The sequence below is a fragment of the Alligator mississippiensis genome, chromosome 2 (genome assembly GCF_030867095.1).
Source record: "Alligator mississippiensis isolate rAllMis1 chromosome 2, rAllMis1, whole genome shotgun sequence".
Lineage (NCBI taxonomy): Eukaryota > Metazoa > Chordata > Crocodylia > Alligatoridae > Alligator > Alligator mississippiensis.
The window spans coordinates 127,866,343-127,893,373 of NC_081825.1; the positions used below are offsets into that span (position 1 = coordinate 127,866,343).

The following is a 27,031-nucleotide window of genomic DNA, read 5'->3' on the forward strand; positions in this document are numbered from 1 at the left end:
AGACTCTCACAAGAATGTTTACATTTATTTTCCCCAGCCATGGAAAATTGATCTGTAAAGTGGTCCCTTAAGAGATTATAGTGGGCCCTTAAATGTCTTCCAGCGACAGTAGCTTGTGTTTCTCCTAGTGCATTTGATTCATTACAGAATGTCATTGCATGTCGATTTGCACCTCAACTGTGTCATGTGCAAAATATTTCTGTTTAATATGCCACCTTGAGACACTAAAATATTGATTGTGATTCGTCTGTACTTTGTGATTCACATTAGGGTCAATGTAAAAAACTATCACTGTATTTTCCCATTAAATACATAAAATACTACATTATAACAGTATTAAGCATCTGGTTTCAACTGTAAGTCAGGAAATTCATGTATAGCTCCATCCTTTCCTAAACTTACTATGTGTATCCACACATGCAATTAATGTGCACAAATAAGCACTGGCACACATTGTGCTGGAGTTTATTGCTCCTGGGCACCATGTCTTCACATGTACCTGGGACTGCAGCATGTTTAGATGGGTTGGAGAAGCCCTAGCTGGAAGGGAGGCCAAGGGGTCAGCCTGCCAGTCTGGGGCTTCTCTCCATGGCTCAATATGCTGCAGAGGGGCTGGCTGGGGCACAATGGTGTTTCAGTGCAGGGCTAGCCAGCAGGCAGCCCCCACACTAAAGCACCCTTGTGCCCTAGCCGGTCAGGGCAGTATCTACACGTGCACTGCTGAGGAGTAAAAAACTCCGCAGCAGGATAGTGTTTGTATTTATAAGTATTATACTGCTGTGGAGTGAATTAGTTTACTCCAGCCTAATAGGTGTACACATGTAAATGTGCGATGTTTACTGCACAGATAATTAGTCTACTGCACAGTAAACTTCTCATGTAGACATGCCCATTGTATTATAAGTTTTGCAACTCGTGTATGACCTAATCCTGCAGTCTTTATTCAGGGCAAAATCCCAATGACTTGAATTAAAGGTTTGCCGCAGTTCAACATGTTGGATTGGGGCTGTGCTTATATAGCAGAGATCTTTCATAATTTTGGGGCTTTGTGACAAAGGACCATATCAGAAATAACAAAGAACAATGGGTTGAGAATGAAGTATCAGTGACTAACAGTACATGAAATATAGAAGGGTACTAGAGATAGGACCACATTAAAAAGTTCAGGTCAAGAAGAGAACTTTTCCAGAATTGGACAAGATTGAATCTGGTGAATGTGAATTTGTATTTGTCATTAAAACTTTACAGGTACCAATGTTCTGTTGATATAATTATGCCGAATAGGCTCTGCATACTGTATGAGCCAAAGGAAATAACAGTATGTGGTAATTCATTGCAGAATTGATCATAATGTTTATACATAAAGGGGCTGATCTGAGATTTCACAAGTAAGTTTAAATCTAGTACTTCCTAAATTTCAAGTGCTCAACTTTGCAAGTAAATAACTCCCTTTTAATTTAGCTTTTTTATGTTATGCTTTATATTTGTCATTCTATGCTAATCTGTCTTTTGTAGAATTGTTTAACCTCTACTATGCAGCACAAGCTTTCTTAAATAAAAAGGTTTGTAGGAAAAAAGATAGTTTTATGGTACAGGAAGAAAGTTTTATGAACTCAAACAACAAAAAAATAGTTTGCAAAGCCACAAACTCCTGTGGCTTCAGCAATATATTTAAAGTGAACTTTGAATACCTCTGTTCAGATAAGAAACCACATGTTCTGATGCCTATCTGAAGCTTAGCTAAAGCTGTTGGCTCTGTAAAACCAAGGATTTATTTTGCAGTGTGCTGACTGCCTTGAAAATCACAAAGTTGAATGTACTCAGCCCCAGTCAGACCTATGACTGGAAACGATGCAAAACTATCAAGCCTTCATAATTCCTGTGATGTTTCCTGCATCCAGCGGGCTTGCAATGCTGCAGCAGCCACATTTCCAAATAGTTTATTGTTGCTTTTCTTTCCAGGACTAGTTTAAGCCAGGAAGTAACATGATTTATATGATATTAGATATCATAATATAGGGATATAGATTTATAATTTATATTGTATGTTTCTATAATTAATTAGAAATGTGATTTCAGATTTGCTTTTCAAAAGAAAATTAAAAGTTTCTTTAAAGGAATCACACTTAAGAGTATCGAGAGACAGGCCCTTGTCTCATCTAACAGTGTTAATACGATTAGAAGAACTAAGCTCTCAACCCTTTCTCATGTCACTTACCTTGTGTGCCACCTTCTTGTAAACAAGGCCTAGAGAAGATAAAAAATGCAATGTAAATGTAAAAATAGTTAAACTACTTTTATGAACCTTTAAAGTTTCCAGTTTAGGTGTATGCGTGTTTGCGGCTAAGACTGGAATGACTATGTACCTTATACACACACACATGATTTCATGTGTCATAGATGATTCATGGAGTAAGGTAGTATTCAATAGTATCAGAAGCTGGCCTGTACTTGCTATCAACCATTGGGAACATGCAGTGGAAACTGCTATTCAGTGTAAATAAAGCTATCACAATCTAGCCCGAAATTTCTATAAGGTTGCTAGGGGACAGTGCTGAGGAAAGTATCCATCTTTTCAGCTTGGCTCTTTCCTATTTTCCAAATCCATACAAAAATAGCTGGCATATGGGAGTGAATATAAAGGCAATGTCCATACTCTTAGGACAGCACAGATACAAAAAGGACTATTTATCTCTGGAAGTGGCACTGAAAAGAATACTATACAACACATGTTCAGGTTTGTGAAGTTTCTCTACTATATCCACTGGTTACTAACAGGAGACCTACTCAGTAGGGCTGTGCGAAGCTTCGGGTGGTGATTCGATTCAAAGGAGATTCAGCCCGATTCGGTGGCTGAATCTCTGAATCCGACTTGAATCAGGGAACCAATTAAAAGGTACGAATTTATTCAAACCTCTCTGAATCTTCAGAAAAGATTTGGAGAGCTTTGATGATTCGGGCAGTCCCTGGTGGCTGCAGCAGGGAGCTGCAGCTGACTCCAATCTGGTAAGTGCTAGGGGCGGGGGACAGGGGCCTGGGGGAGGGGGAAGGGGACCATGGGGGGGACCCCTGCCAGCCCTCCCCAACCTCCCCTGCTCCTCCAGCCCCCCAACCCCTGCCTGCTCCCCCAGCCCACCCATGGCTGCCCCCCAACCCCAATTTTGTACTTTAAAGAAAAGCCCCAGTGCTCACCAGGTGCTGCCAGGTGGCAGGGCGATCCCTGCTGCCCCCCCACTGCCCCATGCTGCATGGGGGGGCTCTGCCACAAGCTCCCCAACCACCCCCTGCTCCCCCAGCCCCACCACGGGTGCTCTGCCCAAGCCAGCTCTGGCCTTTTAAGGAAAAAAAAAGCTGAGAAATGCCCCAGGACTCACCACTCCTGGAGTGACCTCAGGGCTTCAGAGACTCATGAAAAGCCTCCCACATGGCGTAGGGCAGTGTGGGGGGCATCAGGGATTGCCCCCCACTGGCAGGAGTGGAGAGTCCTGGGGGTTTTTTGAGTTGTTTTTTTTAAAGGGCTGGAGCTGGCCTGTGTGGGGCACCCATGGGGCAGGCTGGGGGAGTGAGAGGGGGTCAGGGGGCTCATGCAGAGCCCTCCACAAAATGTAGGGCAGCATGGGGAAGCAGGGATCGCCCCCTGCCCAGCAGCACCCGGTGAGTCAGGGCTTTTTTTTCCCAAAGAGCCAGGAGCTTGAGAGGGCAGGGCAGCCATTGCCAGGCTGGGAGAGGGATGGGGGATGGGCCGGGCCTGGCTGATTCAGAGATTCAGCTGAATTGGATCGGGACAGTGATTCAAATCACCAAATCGAATCACTGTCCCCCAAATTGGCCGAATCCGAATCCAAAGTGAATACTAGCCACTTTGCACAGGCCTACTACTCAGTTCTACCATATACTATACTAATGCAACCCCTCTCGAAGCACGTACAAATTTGACCCGGTAAGTCTTCACATATTAGCTGCCAAATCCAGTCCAAATTGTTCCATATTACTTGGACCAATCCCACTGGAAACAATGGCTTCACATGGGGAAATAATTGGAGGAGAGATCCATTACATGATTCTTTTGTATGATATGTATAGTAAAAATTATTTCTGTTTGCTTATAGAGAGTACCTTTCTCATTAAGTAGCTCTAGCACCTTCTAAGAAAACACTAATAATTGTATTTATTTTTTCTTTGAATATTTTTACAAATAAACTGCCAGTTTCGTTTCTATTTTATGAGTAAGTCCCATAATCTGCCAGCCTCACTCAGTTTTCCTTCTTAGACATGTGTTTACCTTTTTGGGATGAGGAGACTATTCTTAATTGTTATCAAGTCACAGGACATAGGAATCAAATGTAAAATCCTTAAGGATGTATTAATTTGCATTCCTTTGATTTTGCAAATCTGAGAGAGAGGTTTTTCAGTGCAATATATAAAGCCATCTGAGCAAAAAGCCAAGTGACCTGTAATGGAATAATGGAGGGCAGAATAAGCAGTGAAATCAACACAAGGAAAAAAAATATATACATTAACATGGAAGAAGCTGAAACTTGAAATATATCCCTCTTCTACAAACACATGTGGAAAGAATAACACCTAGTTTTTTTATTCCCAGCTTCTTTTTCTTTATATTCTAAGAAGCAATCTGCCAACTTTTGGTTGTATCTGTTTCTGTTTTTTTTTTTGCCAAAATTAATGCAGGCCTACACATTTTCCCAAGACTTCAGAGTGTTAGGCCTTATTGTTTAAGGAACCTAGCCATCTTGAATTCTTTCAATTTTTATTCCATACCTATGACTAGCTAGATGGAATAAAGCACATGGACATAAGCCAGATTATACTTTGCAGGTCTAGGTTAAAATTAGAAAAGACTGCTGAATGGACCTCACACTGAATGTTTTTGTGGTTGTGAGATCAAAACGGTGTGCCCCGGTGAATGTAATGAATGTACCCTGCATTCTAGAATAGGCACATGCTTATACTTTGCTTATTGAACTTTTGCACTGGATAGCCCCAGTCATTTGCATCCTGTAAAGTGTTTTAAATTTGTAGAATGTCTACTAATGTGCACACATATTCACAGGGTAAAACTCACCTCTGGGCAGATGGCTTGTACAATTTAACAACTTTTAGGTGGGGTTTGTGTGGCGACTGGGCCATGTGCAGAGGAGTGGTTTTCATCCAGGAAGACTGGACTACAACCAGTGGCGTACTGATGAGGGAGGGGAGGGAGGCCATGCCCCTGGGGGTGGTGCTGGCTGGGCCCTCTGATGGGTACTTGGTCCCTGGCAGCACTTCTGGTTTCACCGCTGGCACTTCTGGGATCAGCAATTGGCTGCTGGGGGACCCTCCCCGCTCAGCGATTGGCTACTGCTCCCCTCCACCCCGCAATCAGCCATAGACGGGGGGGTGCAAATATAAGCATTGGCCCCTGGGTGCTGGAGACCCATGGTCCACCACTAACTACAACAGTTGAAAATAAAATGAATTTTTGAAGAAGTTAGTGGTAACTTCAGACTTCACATAGAAATCATTCATTAAGCATATAAGAATGCAGAAAATGAGGGCTGAATTCAGGGATGTGGTAAAGGCAGTTCTTCAAATCCATGGTCTTTTCTAAATCTGCCTCCATTCCCACCAGGGTGGGGAAACTGAGGCCCAGAAAGGTTAAATGACTGTAAATAGGCACATAGTGAGTCAGAAGCAGAGCTGGGAACAGAACAACCTTACGACTATGTTTCTGTCTACAATCGTTCTTCTCCAGACAGAGCTTAAATCACAATGCTTAGATATGATTTTTTTTGGTGGGGGATAGTAACTTGACTACATTTTTGGTCTGACTTCTAAAAGCAGTCAGCCACAAAATATGACATTAACAATTCAGCTCTGACCTGCCTCAAAATGCAACAGTGTCCACATCTGAGGTCATGCTTCCCTAGGTAGCCAGGAACGTTGGATAATGCAGCATTTTGATATGCTCATTCCACCATTATGCTTTTAACTATAAAAAATGGAAATGAAAAAAAAATGTTGCCCAAATTGTAAGGTACATATGGCAGTTAGTGCTGCCTTGTGCAAGAGTGCTAAGGGGATTCCATTTGCCATATGTGTCAATACCACTCAAGTGTCATTTAGTACATTTCTGGCTCCTTGGACAAACAAAAACATTCTCATGGGTCAAAACCCAAAACCACTGTACTGCAACCCTAAGGATAATCACAAAGCCATAAATTAGCCCGTTAATACTGTATTTAAGCCCTCATCTGGGAGGTTAATGCAGAAAAGAGTAGCACTTAAAACCAACTGCTACTGACCATGAGAGAAAGGAGGGAAAGACACCCTAATCTTACACAATCCTGGTTCTGGCCTGTTCCTTTGACCTGGATTAACCTTTTTCCTTTTATCAGCATTTTAATTCCAAACACCTAACCAGAATGTGACTGCAACCAGGCCTCTGCTAAAGCCATTAATGAGCAACGCTGAGGTCAGCGGAAACAAGTTTGAACTCTATTATTATTCCATACGGATACTGTAGAGAACCTCAAACCTCCCATAATTGTTAGTATTTTAGGTCTCCAGTGAGATGTTCTGCATCTGACTGTATTTAGCTTATTGATTACTTTTAAAATGGTTACATTCAAGAGTCAGATAAAATAGGTGTTTCTCCCCTATTTTACATTCCCATTATTTACAGACAAACATACCCTGTAAAGATTACTCACAAGAGAGCTGGCAGATTGAGGCCACATACTAAGGCCACATTCCACTTTTGGCTTTATTTTTTCTCACTTAACAACTTCACACCATCACTTTAAGTACAATGAGAGAGAGAAAAAATGGTTAGATGGATGTTGATATTTAAATTCAAAGTATTTGAACTGAATCATATTATAGCATGGCAGTGTTTAGGATTACTTTTAAAATGCAACATGCTTACTTTTTCTATTACTATCAAACCTCTCTTTCCACTGCCAAAAAGATAGTAGTTCATACTAATTTTTCATTCTTGAGAATGGAAATCAATATATTTCTATGCAGAATAATTTCCAAAACCAATAAATGATGAGTCACTTCTGTTAATAGATTAATAAAATACCTGCTATGCAATATCTGCATTTATTATGACATACACAAATACATTTTTGTGTAATCAATACTTAACTGAAATAATGTCCATTAAAAAGTGGCATGCTTTTCTATAGACTGAATATCTTTTAAAATAAATAACACGCCCATGGTAGCAAGAAAAAGTGCTAGAAGTTTGAGACTGATAAACCATGAAATTAATTTGAAAAGAAAAAAAGGAAATTAATTTGCTGTGTGGGCAAGACTAGTCAATTCTTTGATAAGTTATTAATTATTGTTATTTAATACTAGTATTCTGTTAGTTCTTAAGGCCTCAGTCATAGATCAAGAGTTCAGTAGCTCCTGGTGAACCACATAAAAGTGAGACATATTTTATATGGTTTATTTTACTTTCTCCTACATTCTTCCCTTAAAATTATTTCAAATTGGTTTTGATAACACATATCTGGGTGATGTGAACCCCACCAAAAGAACTGAAAAGTGAGGGATACCACCACAATACACATATGGCACCAACAATCTAGGAGGTCAGAGCAGAGAAACCAAATTAAAGGCACTAATAAGGTGGAACATGGACTATGCTGTCAGCCAGACCACTGATGAGGAAGTGGGAAGCCTGGCCCTCAAGGCTAAGTACAGACAGCCAAAAAACCCAAGACTGAATCAGTTCAATCTTTGCAGGTTAGTCTAAACTGCAGAGATTAGACTGAGAAACAACTGGACAGATATTCAGTTTTAATTCAGGAAATGCAGGTACATACCTGCAGTAGCTCAGGCCAGAAGCTGGGGGGCACTAGAGCACAGCTCTCTGGCACATTTCCAGCATGGGCTGTGAGTTTGCTTCCTCTTCCTGTTGTCCTCAAAGTCTCTTGGACTTCCAGTCCAGAATTACAGCAGCAGGACTCTGCAGGGTTGCTCATTACTTCCTCTTCCTGCTTCCAGGTGCTTCTGGGATTTGTAGTCCACAGTCGCAGCCAGCAGTAAATGTTTAATAGGGTAGGGCAGGGCAGCTCTGTACTTGGGGGAAGGGAAGTTTAACTCCCCTCCCTTGCCCCTGGCCCCAGACCCCAGCTGTGGTTTGCCTGGGGGTGTAGTCCCTGCCTGACCCCTCCCCCTCAGCCCTTCTCTGCTGGACCAGACAGCCCAGCCCAGCCCAGCCCAGCCCAGCCCAGCCGAGGGCTAGAAAGCATGTTGGGATGCTGGGATTTAATTTGCATCAGGAAGGGGTCTAGGACAGAAGTTTCATAAACTGGTTTGACCCAAATCAGTTAAGTCTAATATTACATTCAACCAGGTTCATCTTAAACTAGTTTCAGCCATTTTGAAACTACTTTTTGTGCACTGAACTTCTGTTCTGTTCCAGGTTTAAACCAGTTTCTGATGATTTAAGCCAGTATATGTGTAACTTCTGTCCCTAGCCCAAGAGTGAGAACAGATGGAAGGCAACAGTATGTGTGAAAAAAAGCAAAGGATTAGCACTCAGGTGTACTCAAAAGAGTTTGGTAGAATGATAGACTTGTTTCTTACCTTGAACGTAGAGGTCTGCTGAGCTACAGTGTTCTGGTCAATTAAGTTTACTACAGAAGCACCTCCTATGCTATGGTTTGGCTCTCAGCTAGAGCTAGTAGCTTGAAAACCCTCCCTTCCAGTGGAGGAGTGGGCAGACAGAAGATAACTGCTTTTATTTAATATAGATGCTGCAAAGGAAGATGGAAGCAAAAGTTCTACCAAAGATTTCTGAAGGTAGAGAAAGGGTCACTTCAAAAGTCTAATTCTGGGTCCCTGGATGTGAAAAATCTTTAATGGCTCCTAATCTTGGTAGTAAAGTCCTAAGGCTTTACACTGGTTTGAATCCAACCCAGCTGGGTCTTGAGTAGTGATTAAAGTTAATCTGCTGAATAAATAACCTTTGTGAAACTAGTTGGTCTCAGCCCTGGTGTCTAGTGGCAGTCTCAATAGGAAAGCTCAGAAGAGACTGAGTAAAAACACCCATTCCAGGTTGGGTTTGGGGCTGCCATTGTCTAATTTTTTCACATAGAGAGAAAGAGGGCAAGTTATCAGGCAGTAAGACAACACAAGAGGTGTGCTCAAAATTAACTGTGAATTGTAACCATTCTATTGAAGTAATATAAGAGATAAAATGACACTTGTCATTTGCACATTGGCCAGCCTTAGAACTGAGGGTGCATTAGGAAACTATAAATTGCCAGACTGGATCAGAGGTTCCTATTATTCACATCAATTTATTCTAGTATCCTACACCTGAAAGTCATCATACTTCCCAGAAAGATGCAACTGCAGTTGACAATCATAAATAACTAGTACATAGGGAAAGATATTTATTGATCTCCATTGGCAACTGGTTGTTTTATGCCCTAAAGCAGTGTTTCTTAACCTGTGGGTTGTGACCCAAAAGTGGGTCACAAGAATATATGAAAGGGTCACAAACAAACTTTAAAAATGGATCCAGAAGCTTTAAAAATGGATTCCCCTTTAAAGGAGAAAATCATGCGAAACTCTGGCTTTTCCCTTGCAGGCTAGGAGAGCTCCAGCCTACGAGAGGCTTCTTGGGGCTCCGAGTTCCCCACGCACCTACCCCCTGCCCCACACGCTGGGCGGGGGGGGGCAGGGGCTGGGGGCAGGAAGCACTGGGTTGGGAGAGAGGGGCACTGGGTCAGGACTGGCCATTGATGTTTACAAATGGGTCCTGGGACAAAAAAGTTTGATATCCACTGCCCTAAAGCATAAGAGCTTGTGTCATTTGTAGTTTCTTTCTAGGGAAACCATGGATGTTCTCATGATAACTATTGTTTATAGCAGCGGTGCTCAACCTTTTCACCCTACGGGCTAGATGAGTGGCCCTAGAGTCCACTGCCACCCCCTTCAACCTCCTGCATGATAGGATTGGGTCTGGGGGGCCTGGCACTGCCCCTTTCTGCCTTTCATGCTGAGATCAGGTTCCAGGTCCAGCACACAGGGCATGGGGATCCCCATGGGTCCAAAGATTTGGCAATAGGGGACCAATGCTACCATTTCTCTGCTGCAAAATATCTAGCCCCATGGGCCAGATGACATGGAGATGCGAGCCAGATCTGGCCTGAGGGCCAGAGCTTCAGCACTCTTAGTTCATAGCAAAGGAGTCACCTTCTGAATCCTATCAAACTCTTGGGCTTCATGATGTCTTTTGCCAATGCATTCCACAGTTTATATGTCATTGAATATCCTCTTCTTGTATCATAAGGAATTACCGTCTCTATGTCATACTAGACACAAAAATTATTTGAAAGGAACATTAATTTTGCAAGATCAAATGCTCAGTTGTTATGATGTCCCAAAGTGAAACTTCTCTATGCAAACTTAATTCCAACCATTTGTATACGCAATTATTATAGAGTTTAATTACATGACCACCTCTGTTTTTTTAATAGGACGTACACCTCGTTCAGTGCACAGAATGATCAGTGTTCAATGAATGAGCTGCCTTGTTCTTCTTGTTCAATGTGTGACCCCAGAACTTACTTAGCACAATGTATTCAAATCCTACTCTGATAAGAGAATTATTAATTTGCTTGTGGACTTTTCCATTATAGCACCACAGCACTTTACCAGTATATTTTTACAATGTCCCTGTAAGGTAAAATCACATTATTCCCAACTCATCTCCATGCTTCAGGCCTGACTCTGTATTCATGTCCCAGCTCTTCCTGCTTCTCCAGCTCCACAAAACTAGTCTTCACCAATGCTGCCATCTCCCTAAGCCATTTCCCTCACTACTCCACCTTTGAATTTGGTTGATTCCATTTTTTCTTTCCTTCCTTATTTACCTGAGTGCCCAGCAGTTGAGTACTGACAGCACAAGATATACAGTCAACTCATTGTTTTCCATACCAAATGGGCTCCTCACTGTCAGGAGGGGCAATGACAGGGAACTGCTCCCTGCAGCTCCTAGAGCATGCTCACTCCTTTGGAGAGTCTTTGGAGAGGTTAGCTGCCAAACTCTACTGATTTTTACTGCCAAGCACATGAACATTTGGCTCAAAACTTGGGTCTACATCAGCACATGAGATAAGCTTCTCATGGAAACAGCAGTAACATTTTTCAGTGTGGTCAAAACTATGTATTTTTCCTTGTGCCAATCTAGGAAACCACGGGAGCATTGTTGGTGAAATTTTTAGAAATATTTTCATCCTGAGGCAGACAGCAAGCATAAAATATTCCAGACTGAACATTTAAAGTTTGTCCAAGCTATAAACAACTAAAAAAGAGGTTTGTAATGGGAAGGGTCAGGAAACCTTAACTATTGGCATCACTACCTGCACAGTCCATAGTTAATAGCCTCTCTCATTCATTTATGTGAAACCACAGTCTCACTAAAATTGATGGGAATTGCACCATTGACTTTAATGCAGCCAGGATTTTACCTCTGCTCCCTGCAAAAAAAAATCATAATTGTCTCATTTATCATTTTCTCACTTGAGGCTCTTTTTAATAACATCCTCATTTTATTTTTAACTTCCTCTTTCTACGTGATACCTGTTAGTTTCCCCTCATAACATCAAAGATTATTCCTGTATTTTTCATGCTCCATGTGCATAAATCCCATAACCTTAACAGGATTTACATGCACATTGACTAAAAATCAGTTACAAAAAGAGATCTGCAGAGGTCTAGCCATGTCATTTTCATTGACTGGAGCATAAGTTTCAGAGACTCAAGTCTTACCCCAAGACCATTAACAAGATCATATTACAAACATTTCCACGCACACAGAAATGAGCGAATATTCCTTGCATTGCACAGGAAATTAGTTATGCAGCTTCTAACATGGTTTATAAGATTTCTATAGCTAAAATCCTAAATTGCCCACTGAACATTTAGTTTGTAACATACTGAGGCTGGGATCAAATCTTGAGGTGTGGAGGATTTCCATTAATGAGGACTCCCCTTTAAACAGTCAAAAACGAACAGGTCCCATGATGTCTGTGCATGCTTTACATACACATTACTTTTTACAGCCATAAACCCTTTAGAGTTATCAGTAAGCATGACCTATTAAGCTGGAGGCATCATTTTGTACTCTATCTTATAAAAACAATGGAGACATTAGGGTTTTTTATTTTATAAATCCCAAATGTTATAAACATACATATAAACCAAATATATTATATTTAAATAGATATTTTCCTCAAAGTTTTAGCACTAAAAGCATTTGTATTTCGATCTACGTGAGTTTAAGAAACATAAACAAGTTCAATTCATTGTCACCAGCACCTTTGACTAAAAACATATACAATTTTACTTTTCAAAAACTCTCCAGTGAAAACTACTAAATTAGAAACTAGACATGTTAACAAAAATAGACAAAAAGTCTGGGATAGAATTTGAAGAATCTATCACCTTTTGTTTCAGAGATGGTCTAACCCTACGAATCTCAATATCCCCCAGACAGCTTAGATCCAAACTTTGATCCTGATTCAATGACACACGTACATGTTTGACTTCAAGCACGTATGCAGGTCTGATTGAAGCCAACGTGACCATGATTAAGGCCCAGATCTACAAAGATTCTTAGGTGTCTAATTCCTACATAGGCACCTAACTCCAACTGAAATGATTTAATGGTTTGGGCCTAAATTCTTTCCTAAATCAGAGCCTTTGTAGCTGGCCTCTCTTTTTACTCAAATGTGCAAAATCACCAAAGTGAACTAGGAAAGCTCAGATGTTGATCCCTCCTAAACTTAGAAGCTCCCAACACTGTCAGTTAACTATTGACTTTACAATCCAATCTGTGCATTGAGTTCTTGTGGCTCAACACACAGCTGCTCCTTCACACAATATCATTTAGTGTCCTAAGACACTTCATTCTAAATGGAACAGCTGGTCTTTCTGTTCATGTGGTTGTGTACAGCAGGTATGAACTGTTATGGGAAATATATTTGAATATTATAAACTGGAACTGGAAAGCTCTAATGTTGAGAAATTGTGAGAAATGTACTTTTCAGAATCTTACACTGAAATCTGGCCTGGCATGGTACTTGGGTACTTGTTGTAATTCAGATTCACAGGCATGGTTCTCCATTTACTTACAGTAATATAAAACAGAAGGAATTCTGCTGAAGCCAGCAAAGTTACCCAGGTGAGCAAGAGGAGAAGAAAACCTTTAAAACTCCAAGCACTGTCTAGAGCACCACTAGCAAGTTGGTAAATACTCGATTGTAAGGTGAAGTGTCCCCCCCCTAACCACAGCTGAGCCCGGTAGCAGTGGCACACAGCCTGAATGGCTGCTATAGGGGCTGCGCTGGGGCTGTGCTCCATGCCCAGGATACAATGGGGCATGGAACTCCATTGCTGCCAGCACAGAGCAAGCTTAAGCGGGGATACTCGATCAAAGGCTGGGAGAGAGGGGAAGGGGGAGCAGAAACTGGGGGCAGAGGGGCAGGAGGGGGAGCAGAGACAGAGGGGGAAGAGGAGACCCAAGACTGCAAGCGGGGTGGCAGAGAGAAGAAGTGGTAGGGGCAAACATAAGTAGGGGGCAAGCTGCTTGATCTCCCCATATCACCTGCCTCCTCACATAACCTGTCCCACTACAGCAGTTGGAAGTATGAATGGAAGATGACGCTCCAATAATTCAATTCTGTACAATGGAAATTATACTAAATGTATACATTTTCTATGTGTAGAATCTAATTATTGTGGGGGTCATTCTAAATTCAGGGTAATCTTAGATTCAAGTAAATATGGTAGATGGCAGCATATCCTACCTACTTAGCAGGAATAATTAAAAAAAAAGATTTGAGATGTATCTCAACAAGGACATTTGCAGGTAATGTCCAGATTAAGGCACTGAGCCTTTCACACTTTCACCTAATGATGTAATGGGATCTATTCTCTGATCCCAACAATTGCATCTTATGTCATGCCACACATGCATGGGACATGTGCTTTTAGGATCAGGAATCAGATGCCATTTGTACCATTACTATCTGCCAGTGTGGAGGGAGCCCAAGATCAAGATCCTGGGCTCCCCCATACATACTAGCAGAAGGCCAGTTGTCTGTGAACTGCTAATCAGCTGAATGTGGGGTTTAGCCTTGGGACCACACTGGGGCTAGTCCCAGAGCCCCATCATACAGTGAGCATCAGGCTGGATGGCAGTGATCCTGCCACACCTTAATTTTAAGGTCTGATGGAAATCAACCACAAAATTATTACACATATTCTGTGGAATAATTTTCTGGCTTGTTTCCCATTTTATCATGCTGTTAATTATATGAATGTGTGGCTGGGTTACTATTTAAGAGGTGATTAACTAGTTAATCACATCTCACATAGAACATCTACCAGGGGCCCAAGAAACTGCAGGCAGTACTAGTAATGAGCAAATAAGTAGTGTATAGAGAGGAGGCTCTATAGTAGTGACAGCAAAACCACAGAAAAAGAGGATTGGTTTTCATGGCCAGTACCCAGATGCCTGCATGAAAGGAGAAAGGATTCACAACGGGAATATTTATATTGTAAGTAAAACAAGAGACACTTTAGAAACAATCCCAGCAATTTTGAATTGAAATAATTTGAGATTGTAATCAACTTTCTATAGAAAAGAGCTTTGTAAGTATGTTAGTTTTACTTAGGTGGTAAATAAGAAGTGAAGTGTAGCTACTTGATGTCAATAACAAATAAAAAAAAAATCCTTGTATATGTTTACATGGAAATTATTCCAAATCGGATCTTATATTTTTTTTAATAATTGTATATATTCGACATGAGAACTGGTACTTTTCACATGCCAAACCCTCCATAATGAACTTCACTCTACTGTCAAGACTCCATTGGAAAATGAGAATAACTCCAGCACATGTTTGCTGCTAGGATTGAGTGTACAATTTGGCCCTTTGTCTCACTCCAGAAACAAAACATTTAAAGATCTGAAGGGCTTTGAAGATTGTAGATAGGAAGATTTAATAAATGAAATAGCTTTCTCCGCTGAGGTTGCACCTTCTTTGTTGGGTGTAATTGAGGCTCATTTGAACCATATGTTCACAAACATTCTTACAGTCTTAAAAATACAGAGCCTCATTCTGCTCTCACTTACATACGTATATATAAGATGTAACTCCACTGAAGTTGAAGAGTTACACTGGTAGGAAGAAGCGTAGGGAAGAGGACCAACAGGTCCATAGTGTCCCTCAACAGTATTCTGATAAAAAAAAATTACCTCATTCTACTGTATCATATTCCTTTAGAGAAAGGCACTTCCATCCTGGTTGTCCTTGCTCTAAGCTGTTTTCATGACTTTTTGTCTATGTAAACAGAGAACAAAATATCCCAAATTGCAACAAAATCATCTAGAATATAATTGTTTCTAATGAATAAGTATCAGTCTGAGTGTCCCTTCAGTTGCAAGGTATTGAAATTAGTAGTACTGACCTTTAAAGTGACATTAAAAATATAAGAGACTCTTTAGCAATGGTACATTCACCATTAATACTTCCAAGCAGAGATGATGAAGAAAGCCTAGCAAGGAAGCTTGTTTGTTTTGTTTCATTTAATGCACAGTTTTAAAGAAAATGTTCCTTCAGTAGTCTGTAAGCTTCAATTCCCACTGAAGCCACTCTGCCCTGCCTTGCCATCTCAGACCAAGAATTCCTTAATCTGGCTGCATTAAGAGGCTGGATGGTGCTGGGGTACGAAGCTCACTTTCCAACAAGGGAATGGAGCTGACGTTCCAGTGAAGTTGGTGAGGGCTCCTTTCTGCATCACCAGACTGCGGTGGTTCCCTTTCAATGAAAAGCTGTTGTGCACAGCCTTGCTCTCGTCCCTCTTCTGCTGACATCTCTGCTTCTTTGTCATACGTTGGAGGCTGCACATGCGCTGCATAAAGTAAGAAACCTTTCATTTAAAGCCATTTATAACTTTCATATGTCTAAGCAAGACAGGTAGAAACCTTGAGAAAGAAGTTTTGAAAACTAAAATAAAATAAAATAAAATTACTAATATTGTATATAATTGTGAACTAAACAATGTTAAAAGAACCTGAAAGGCCACAGAGCCATACACTCTATAATTATGAAATTCTTGAGATTTTTTTTTAAAGTGACTTTTCAAAGTTGTATTTCTTAGCCACATTTTGAGAGTTTTTTCCCACCAGAATAGGAAAAGGCACATCCCTGATTCAAAGGCCTCTTACCTGCCAAATTTCAAATCTCTGCTCTGGACTGAAAGTATTAGATCTACTCTATGATACAGTGTAAAAATTTTACTTTAACACAAGCACATTTATTTTTCATGAATCTCATTCATTTTCTGAAACAGCTATATTTTTAAAATATTCACCCTAAGCCCAAAACCTAGCATACAAAATGACCCATAGTTAAATCTGATAACATCATAAGTTTCTGAAAACTGGGTATTATAATGGGAAGTGTAAGGTACCCTAACTGTAGACCATGCTACTAGATCTATCTATAATACTGAATAAGAATGCTTTGTATATACAGTCCTTCATCCAAACTTCTCAAAACACTAGAAGAAAAGTATATAAGCATCACTCCCATTTTCCAGATGGATTAACTGAATTGCACAGAAGTGCCTGGTGCCAGACACTTTTGAAAGTCCCACAAGGAGCCATCTCTAGGCACTAAAAATACCTTTGAAAATTTAGCCATATCTTTATAAAAACATTCTACACTTGTTAGTAACAATCTGTCAGTGCCATCATGCTGTGTTGCTCAAAGAGTGTCAACTATAGTTGCTGTGAAAATCAGGTTCCCTGATCACTGCTGTAGGTATGAGTAAAATATGGACAGTAAGAGGACTACTACAGTATATGAAGCTTGTTCTCTGTCTGTCACCAGTTAATATCCAACACTAGTCAACGGTTAGGGAATCCATGGCTTGACCCCAACCCAGACCTGCAAGGGAAAGGCCCAGCCTCAATCCAGATGTAGGGGAGGGGGTATGGCCCAGCTGTGACCAGCAGTGGGAAGTTTGGGGTTTGGGCTTTTGGCAAGGGAAGGGCAACCATATTAATGGCTACCACTCCCCCTCCCCCCCCCCACCAAATTTCCTGCCCCATGGGGAGCTCCACGGACCAGATGCAATGGTTCTGTTGACTGCATTTGGCTTGTGGGCTGGAGGTTGAGCACCACTATGCTAGATCAATAAGGTTTGTAAAAGAGCCAAATTCAACTATTCTTCATACTCCATTGATGTAAGGGACTTTACACCTTGTTTAAGGCAGCAATCAAGGAGATGCATCCAGGCCACTTCGAATGCTGCACCTGAATCTAGTGGAGAATCAGTCAGAGAATGTATTTATAGCTATATTTTTATATATAGCTATAAAAGGTTCAGTGTTCCTAACACTACAGAAAATGTTATTGGACCCAAAGGAGTGATATGAAACCACTGGGAAAGAGCATCAGTGACATCAAAGAAAAAGAAAAGTGGCCTTTGTTAAAATAAGAGAACAAGGTTTATGGTATGTTTGCAGGTAAAATTGATGCACTTTTTCATCCAGAAACTAATGATTTAATGGAGTGTTTCAAGAAGGCTTGCCTTGCGATTTTACTGACTGAAATATTCACATTGCAGTAGGCATCTCACTTAAGGACCCCCCTCTGAACTTGTAAACTTTAAAATGTTTAAAATGTAAACAATAGTTTACTCCTCTCTCACCTAGAAAGATGGTGCTTGCACCTCAAATGAGACTGTGCTTGCCAGAATATTTTATATTACAACTCCAAGCTGTCCATGAAGATACAGAAATGTAAAGCTGCCTTGCTTAGGAGCCAAAAATGACCTTTTCCTCCTTGTCTAACTACTAATGTAATGTCCTACACTTAATTAGATTTTCATCAGGTCATACTCTACTTCCATATCCACTGGATTTTTTAAGAGGCTCTCAAAGACTGAAAAACTATCCCACTCACCAGGTTCTGAAACGCAGGAGGGTCCTAGCTCTGCTGTCTCACACTCAATTAACTCAACAGCTCTTGCTCCCTTGTATCCATTGCAGGCTGTCACTGTAATGAGCTGCAAGAAAAAAACAACACAAATATTCCTGTAACACAGCCTGCTATTTTTCTTGATGTAACATACAGTGAAGCATACCCTTCCACTGTGACTGGGTAGCAGAATACTCAGTCTGTGTGGTAGAGCAAAATGCCTATTTTCTTCTGGAGTATCCTCTCCCCTTTCAAGTAAGGAAATGAGCTGATGACCTAGAGGAGTGGTGCCCAACCTCCAGCCCTGGCCCACAGGTCCATATCCAGCTCTCAAGACTCCCTGTGGGTCCAGAAATTTGACAGCGGGGGACTAGCAGCAGTGTCAATTGCTGCTCCCCTGCTTCCTAATTTCTGGACTGTAGGGAGCCTTGCGGGCCAAATAACATGGCCCTGTGTACTAGATCACTGGTCTGTGGTGAGGCCAGCACATGTCTGTATCCGACATGCAAGATTTAGCCAGCATACTCCCTGCATGTTGATCCCATGCACAAGATTCTACTTTTACTCAGCCTCTCAGGATTTGACAAGACTGGACCTGGAAACCACCCAGAGGCTCTGCCCTCCTAAAAGGGCTTGAATCCATATTTTGTTAAGTATTTGCCCACCCAAAATGCAGACAGAAACCATCAGAGATGACCCAGCACCCAACTCCAATTGATTTCAGAATTAAGCACTTAGGGCACTTACACACATGCCAGGAGGCTGCTCCAATGCACTGTAAATCCATCACGTTGGAGCAGACCTGATTAATGGAGTCTTCTGGAGTGCAGAAATAAATGCACTCCTGCAGCCTCCAGGATCACATGTATCAGCATCCCTGCATTAAAAAATGGAGGCGGGGCACTTTGAGCTTGTAGAATGAGCTTTAGTTCAAAGTGCCCCGCTGTCACTCTTTCAGCCCAGGAACACTGATACACATGATGCTCAGGAGCTTTTAATTAGTGCAGTTTGCTAATTGAAGCACCCCCCTGCCTCCTGGAGCTCATCTATAAATGTCTGTAGGCTTTTTAAAAATACTATTAGGTGCCCATCTGCATCTTTAGCTACCTAGATATCTTTATAAACCTGACTGTAACACCTCTCTTTTCTCTAGAAAGCTATACTTCAGATGCTCACTATTACAGAGACAGCTCTCCAAAGCAGACAAGCTGCAGCTCAGAACAGGGTGGAAATCTTTCAGAGTAGGCTGGGAAAAAAGCAATTTTCAAAACATACCCTGTGGGAATAAAAGCTCTAAAGGGAAGGCAGTCTCAAGGGAGCCAACTAACCTTAATAGGGGGGTGAGACCCAGAGAGCATAAAAGGAAGACAGGTAGTGAACTGAAGAGGGAAAATTACAAAAATATAGAGGAAAGAGGAAATTGATAGGGGCAGAAAAGATGATCAGAGAGGTGAGCCTGGGAGAAAAAGGGTACGCAAAGATGCTGAGAAATGTTGAGCTGATAATTTTATCACGTTGAGTGGCAAATTGATGAGTTAATGCAAAGACCATGCAGGTGTATCAGGATATAGAGAGAGAGAGAGAGAGAGAGAGAGAGAATTGTGCGTGGTCTACCTGCATGGACTCATTGGCCTTAAAGCCTAGCCAACTATAACAGACATGATGAGCTCTGAAGGTGACACAACAACAGCCTTGCAAAATGTCTGCAATTGTGTAACATGAAACAAAAATTGCTGGATGACAGGCCTCAGGGCAGCTTCAATACCCAGGACAGGCTTATCCAGAAATTTGCCAAACCACCCACAAGCCTGGAACCAGTGGTATAACAGTGGCAAGCAGACCACGAACCCTAGGATGCCACATAAAGGGAAGCTGGAATGAAGATAGGGTGGTTCCTCACCCTCTTGTTCTCCCCTTCTTCCCGTGTATCCTCTACCTATCCTGAAGCAGCACCAGCTCTGCCTTTGAGGAGGGCAGAGCAGCAGTGGTAGCATACAGTGCAGGAGCAATGGCCAGATGTCTGCTGTTGCAGGGGGGAGAAGTTATTAGGGCTGTGGGAAACAGCACCATTTCGTTTCGACTTCCATTTTGCCATTTTGATGGGACAGTGTTTCATTTTGAGTTTCATTTCATTTCAAAAGTACTGTTCTGTTTCATTTTGTTGAAACTGTTTTGCTGTTTTGACGCTGTTTTGACACTCATAGATTGATAGATTGTAGAGTCGGAAGGGACCACAAGGGATCATAGTGTCCGACCCCCTGCCCCTGGCAGGAAAGAGGACCGAGGTCAGATGACCCCAGCCATGATTATCTAGCCTCTTCTTGAAGACCTCCAAGCTAGGAGATAGCACCACCTCTCTTGGAAGCCCATTCCAGATCCTGGCCACCCTTACTGTGAAAAAATTCTTCCTAATATCTAACCTAAATCCACTCTCAACTAGTTTATACCCATTATTCCTAGTCACTCCCTGCAGCTCCTTAGTAAACGGTGCTTCCCCTATTCCCCGTTGACCTCCCCTAATAAATTTATAGGCAGCCACAAGATCTCCTCTCAGCCATCTCTTGTGAAGGCTAAAGAGATTCAGCTCTGTCAACCTCCTCCCATAGGGTCTGTCACGAAAGCCATTAATCATGCAAGTGGCCCTCCTCTGGACCCTCTCGAGATTCCCTGCGTCCCTCTTGAAGTGTGGCGCCCAAAACTGGACGCAGTACTCCAACTGTGGCCTGACCAGTGCTGCATAGAGGGGGAGCATCTCCTCCTTTGATCTATTAGTCATGCATCTGCTAATACATGACAAGGTGCGAATTGCCTTGTTAATGGTCTCGTTACACTGCCAGCTCATGTTCATCTTGGAGTCAATTATGACTCCAAGATCCCTCTCTGCCTCCGAGCTGCTGAGAAGGACACTTCCCAACCTATAGGTGTGCTGGGGGTTCCTCCTTCCCAGGTGGAGTACCTTACATTTATCTTTATTAAATTGCATCCTATTTCTCTCTGCCCATTGATCCAACCTGTCCAGGTCAGCTTGAATCTGCTCCCTGCCCTCCAGTGTACTAACTTTGCCCCATAACTTGGTATCATCAGCGAACTTGGAGAGGGTGCTCTCCACGCCCTTGTCCAAATCGCTGATTAAGATATTAAATAATATCGGTCCGAGGACCGAACCCTGAGGGACCCCACTGCCCACCTCCATCCAGGCCAAGAAGGAACCATCCACCACCACTCTCTGGGTGCAGTCCCTAAGCCAGTTGGCCACCCACCTGACCATGTAGGCGTCCACTCCACAGTCTGGTAGCTTCCCAATGAGGATAGGGTGAGGAACTGTGTTGAAGGCCTTCCTAAAGTCCAGGAAGATGACATAGGCCATAATGGGGAAGCACAAAACTGCCTATAACATTGTCCTTTTTTCAGCAGATTTGGATGAAAACAGTGGGGATGGTAGTCCCTTCTGAGGGCATGAAACCTGCCAAGTTTCAAGGATATAGGTGCAGGGGTTTCTGGGAAACTGCACCTCAAGCTGCTGACAAGCAAAACTCATGTCTGTATGTGTTAAGGTACAGCAGGGTGAAAACTGCAGGCATGCTAGACCCTGTTGAGGCCATGAAGCCCGTCAGTTTTTAAGGAAATAGGTACAGTGGTTTCTAGGAAACTGCACCTCAAGCTGCTGACAAGCAAAACTCATGACATGTATGACTCTGTGTGTGTTAAGGCACGCACTCACTGGTGCTGGGGCCTCTACATGGCATGGTGGTGTGCCCCAATGAGGTCTCCTCCTCCCCTACAGCCTCATCCCAGTCCAGCACTTTAAATGACAACAGGTAATACCTTAGTAAGCAGTACCAACAGCATCTCAGGCAGCCAAACAGTCACAGTGACTATCAGAGCAGTCCTTCCCCCCTCTTCCCCCTCTCTCTCCTTCCTTTCTGTTTTTCTGCAGGCAAGCCCAGCTTCAGCTTGGAAATTTGAAATGTTTTGAAACTTTCAAAATATTTCAACTGCCCTCGTTTCATTTCAAGGCTGTTTCAAAGCCCTTCATTTTGTTTCGATTTCGCTGTTTTGAGCTCAAAATGAGTCGAAACAGCGTCAAAACAAAACAGCCGGTGAAATTTCGCACAGCCCTAGAAGTTATCTTCTCTTTTTGCCACCAAGAATCAGTTTTCAATGGCTGCTCAATGCACAACAATGGAAAAAAAGGAAGCAACATGTTTCCCACAGCAGTGATCCTTTGGCTGCTGATCCTGCACTATGAACTACCGCTGCCCAGGGCATATTACTGTCCTGCTGTGCCACTGCTTGGAATGACCCTGGCTCAGTTAATAGTTGTGTAAGAAAACAGAGCTTGTGTAAGAAAAATACATAACTCACTGGTGACAAAACACTAAGAAAACATTATTGGGGTAGTTTTAGTCCCTGATTATATGGCAACTGATTTGAGGTGGTGGGGAAACCCTTTGCACACCTGCAAACACTAAACCCTTTGCACACCTGCAAACTCATCAGGTTTATGTGAGCTGTAAGACATGACCAAATAGTGATAGAAGGATGGAAGCCAACTTGCAGTTAGCCTTGAAATCAGAGTGTAGATCCCATCCCCTAAACTTCACTTTGGGTGCAGGAACACCAAACAGTCCTACTGAATTAAAAGGGTGCAGGAGGATTTACCAGTTATTAAGATGAACCATTATAGCTGTTTCATGTTTCTGTTCTATCCTGCCATAAGTGAAAGCTCAATAATTGTAATTTAGTGATCATTTCATTCATAGGTAAACTGCCCTGATTTAACTTCTACTTATTGTGGGATGGAATGGACACACAAAATACTTATCTTGGATTAGCTACCGTGGTTTAAATCGTTCCCTCTCCCTATTTTTACCTTGGTCTAAATGTTTCATCTGTTCATCCCTTAGTTAGCTAACAAACTCTGATTATCATATAAGCACAGATAAAGAAGTAGTCTCTAAGTCAATGGTTCTCAGCCTTTTGAAGTCAGGGAACCCCTGGATAGATTTGAGGTCCCCTTGGATGGGTTTGATATACCCCTCGGAAAATGCCAGCTCTCAGTTTTCTTTTTTTTTTTTACTACAGAAAAATAATAGAGTAGATTTTCTGTAGCAAAAAACTCAGAAAGGCCACTGGTAGGGATCCCTATTTGAAATCTCTGAGTTCTTGTGAGTTGTGTTTTCAAACCTAACACTGTTAGCATTGTGAGGCACCCTGCTGCACCCTTGAAAGATTTTCAAGCACCTCAGGGTGCGATGGCACCATAGTTGAGAATCACTGCTTTAAATGAACCATGGAAAGGGATTACTGCCCACTGCTTTTCTTGGCAATAATGCCATTCCAGTCCCAAGTGCTTGTGAAGACCCCATGGTATTTAATTCTCTTCACCACATCTCCATTGAAAAAACTTTATGCATGATGCAAATTAATCGATTTCTTGTAAAGTAATCAATAAAATATCAGTGATTGCTTATCTGAGCCAGCAACAAGTCATTTGCAGTGAGTTACTTAAATTAGTATATTTTTACAATGCCCTAAGATAAAAATGCAGGTGGTGCAATTCTTCCCTAGAATGTATATAACAGCTGAGTTGGTCAGATTCAATTTTGTCTCAGTCCACTGTTTAGCTGCTTTATTACACCCATACTCAATAAAAATGTCATTAGCTGTTGGTATTAATTGCAGTGACAACTGCTAGTGAAGGCAGTGTTGATCAGCTGTAGGCTTTCTATTGCACAGATTCAAGCCACCACGCTGTTCTCAGTTCCAACAAATGTTTCTGATTTCCTAAGCATGAGATACTTTGCAAACTTCATTTTTCTTCTCCCCCATGAACAAATGCTGGCATGGCTAAGATTCATCATACTTGTTATCTGATACCTGCCAGAACAAAGTGCTGACTGGCTTGGCAGCTGAAATGTTGGTAATAAAAGGTCCACAGGAGCAGGAGTTCTCATCAACTAAGGAACTATTTCATACCACAACTCTAGGCAAGTCTATTCAATACTCTTTGCATATATATGATTGCATGTTTCTATGACCACCCAGTTAAAAATACAGTCAGACCTTTGAGCCAGTCCATTTGTAAAACATCATTCTGGCATTGATTAAAAATATTCTGAGCCACAGTTCAGGATATACGCATTACATGCTCTTTAAAATGCTTCATCCCTTCACAGATATATCAGTCTATGAAGAAACCGAAATCTCTCTGGACTTACAGATTTGGGGCAATAGTTTAAAACAAACATTATAAGCAGGCTAATCAGACCTATAAAATAGTGCTTTTATGGGGCCAAAGTTTTTCTCAGACATGAATTCAACCCCACAGATGTCAACAGAGATGGATCACAGGAAGAATTTGTCTCCTGCGTTAGGACAAAAGGATTAGAAGCATATATTATATTTTCTCTCCCTTGCCACCAAAGTCACCATATAATATATTGATTATTCTTCTTTCTGAGGCTGCTTCTAATACAAAGGCATTTAGTGGCATCAAACGCCAAAATAAAATTCAACATCTCACATAGCATGCAGAATACTTGGCTTCCAAGAAACACTGTAGAGGGAGGGCATAGTTTCCTGTTAAAATATCTCAGTGATATGCCATGTCATCACATTGCCATTTCCTTAATTTAGAACACAGTGCCCCAACTGTTGTGTTCAAAGCTAACAATAACACTGGCTAATGGTTGCAATACATTCAGGCAGCTGTGAACTTAGAGGGATAACAATGAGGTAAGATGAACTAGGGTTCACAGCAAAGCACTTGATGACTCTAGCAGTCATTTAATATATTTAAGATGTGAATTATTTGATGGATAATCTCAAGTGGATCCCTAATGTCCTTTGATCCTTCTTACTTCCCTCTCCAGTCCATATTAATGTAGTTACCCGAGGCTTGTTGCTGGTAGGTGTCACGTTCTCACTGTCAGCACTGCTGTTGCTGCTGCTGGCATCTCTTATCGCTTCTGCATAGAGATTCTTCTTATAGAAGTTCTGACTTCTGCAAGAGAAGAAAAGCTCAGACAAATTAACTGCTGTTGGAAAAACAGATGTAGCTTTGCTTTTATGTTTTATTCCTTTGGTGAAGGGTAATATTTTGCAAATGTTTGCCAATGAAGGGATATATTTTGTTTTCTGTCAAACAGATCAATTTATACATTATTGCTAATTTCAAATTCATGATTAAATAAAAATGGAGTTCACAATAGTAGAATGTACTGACAACAGGAAGTACAGAGGTAAATGTTTTGTACCAATGCAGCATGGATAGTGTGCTGTTTGTGGGTCTCATCAACAACCTGGAAGATGGGATGGAGTTCACTCTCAGCAAGTTTGCAGATGACACCTAGCTCAGGGGTCTAGATACTCTGGAGAGTAGGGCTAGGATTCAGAGTGACCTCAACAAATTGGAGGACTGGGCCAAAAGAAATCTTATGAGGTTCAATAAGGAAAATTGCAAAGTCCTGCACTTAAGATAAAACAATCTCATGCACTGGAACAGCCTGGGGGCTGACTGGCTAAGCAGTAGGTCTGCAAAAAAGAACCTGGGGGTTACAGTGGACAATAAGCTGAATATGAGCCAACATTGTGCCCTTGTTGGGAACAAGGCTAATGGCATACTGGGCTGTATTAGTAGGAGCACTGCCAGCAGATCGAGGTAAGTAATTATTTCCCTCTATTTAGCACTGGTGAAGCCACATCTGAAAGACTATGTCCACTTTTGGGCATCTGCTGCAGAAAGGATGTAGACAAATTGGAGAGAGTCCAGCAGAGGGCAATGAAAATGGTTAGGGGGCTGGGGCACATGACTTGTGAGGAGAGGCTGAGAGAACTGGGCTTATTTAGTCTGGAGAAGAGACAACTGAGGGGGGATTTGATAGCAGCCTTCAACTACCCAAAGGGTGGTTCCAAAGAGGATGGAGCTGAATTGTTCTCAGTGGTGGTAGATGACAGAACAAAGAGAAATTATCTCAAGTTGCAGAAGGGAAGTTTAAGTTATATATTAGGAAAGCCTCTCTCACTGGGAGGGTAGTAAAACACTGGAACTGGTTACCCAGAGAGGTTGTGGAACCTTGAAGGTTTTTAAGACCTGGCTGGACAACACCTTGGCTTGGATGATCTAGTTGGGGATGGTCCTGCTCTGAGCAGGAGGTTGGACTGGATCACCTCCTGTGGTCCCTTCCAACCCTAATTTTCTACGATTCTATGCTTACAGAAGAAATAGAAAACTCTGATAAGGAAATGGAAGGGAACAGTTAAGATAGAAAAATTTGGTTGCTTACAATTTTGGCATTTTCCCCTTCATTAAGATATTCAGAGCTACCCATATGCAAATGTTATAACTGTGTCTTGTCACAGAAATTGTGCTTGCATCTCAGAAAAGCAAATCCAAATGTTATCCTGCACACTCATTTGAGTGTTTGCAGTTCTGAAAATCCATCTCTGCAATTATTGATGTATGGTTATTCATAGAAAACTATGACTAACCTCTGAAAATCCTATAAGGAAAACATAAATAATACAGAATCCTCAAAATTCTAAGAACTAAAATTGGTGCAAGCCTACCATGGATAATTATATAAGAGGAGAACTGTTTAATTCAAAAAAAGAGTCAACAATACTATTAAGAGGCAAAACTAGGATACAAGTAAGCAGATCTAAGTAGTCAGTTTCAAAGTTCAGACATGCAGTTGTTTTAGCAGTTGGAAGCTAATTCTACAGTACAAGGCTGCAGATTAACATGGAGACAAGTCAAAAAAACATCCATAAGGGAGGGCTTGGGACTATAGGCTATATATATATATATATATATATGTGTGTGTGTGTGATAGACCACACTTACATCATCAACCATGTAAACTAATTTAATCGTCATTTCTTTAAAATGTAATTCAGGATGTTTCCCAATTAGCTCTAGCAGAAACTGAGGCTGATTCTAACTGCCTTTGGTTAACTCTCCTGATGATGAAATTTAATAGTTGATCTATATGAAGGAAAATGAAAAT

General features: G+C 41.6%; 1 protein-coding gene across 2 annotated transcripts in view; it reads right to left on the bottom strand.

Moving 5' to 3' along the window:
- Positions 1-12,171: 12,171 nt before the first annotated feature.
- The window catches only part of EGF (epidermal growth factor), a 98,245-nt gene continuing 83,385 nt past the window's right edge, over positions 12,172-27,031 (bottom strand). For both annotated transcript variants that reach the window (XM_019500146.2, XM_019500145.2), the window contains 3 exons: positions 24,915-25,026; positions 18,006-18,108; positions 12,172-15,945 (listed from right to left, as the gene is read on the bottom strand). In XM_019500146.2, coding sequence (XP_019355691.1) covers positions 15,722-15,945; positions 18,006-18,108; positions 24,915-25,026 — 439 coding nt within the window. In that variant the 3' untranslated portion in view covers positions 12,172-15,721. The remainder of the gene's footprint in view (positions 15,946-18,005; positions 18,109-24,914; positions 25,027-27,031) is intronic.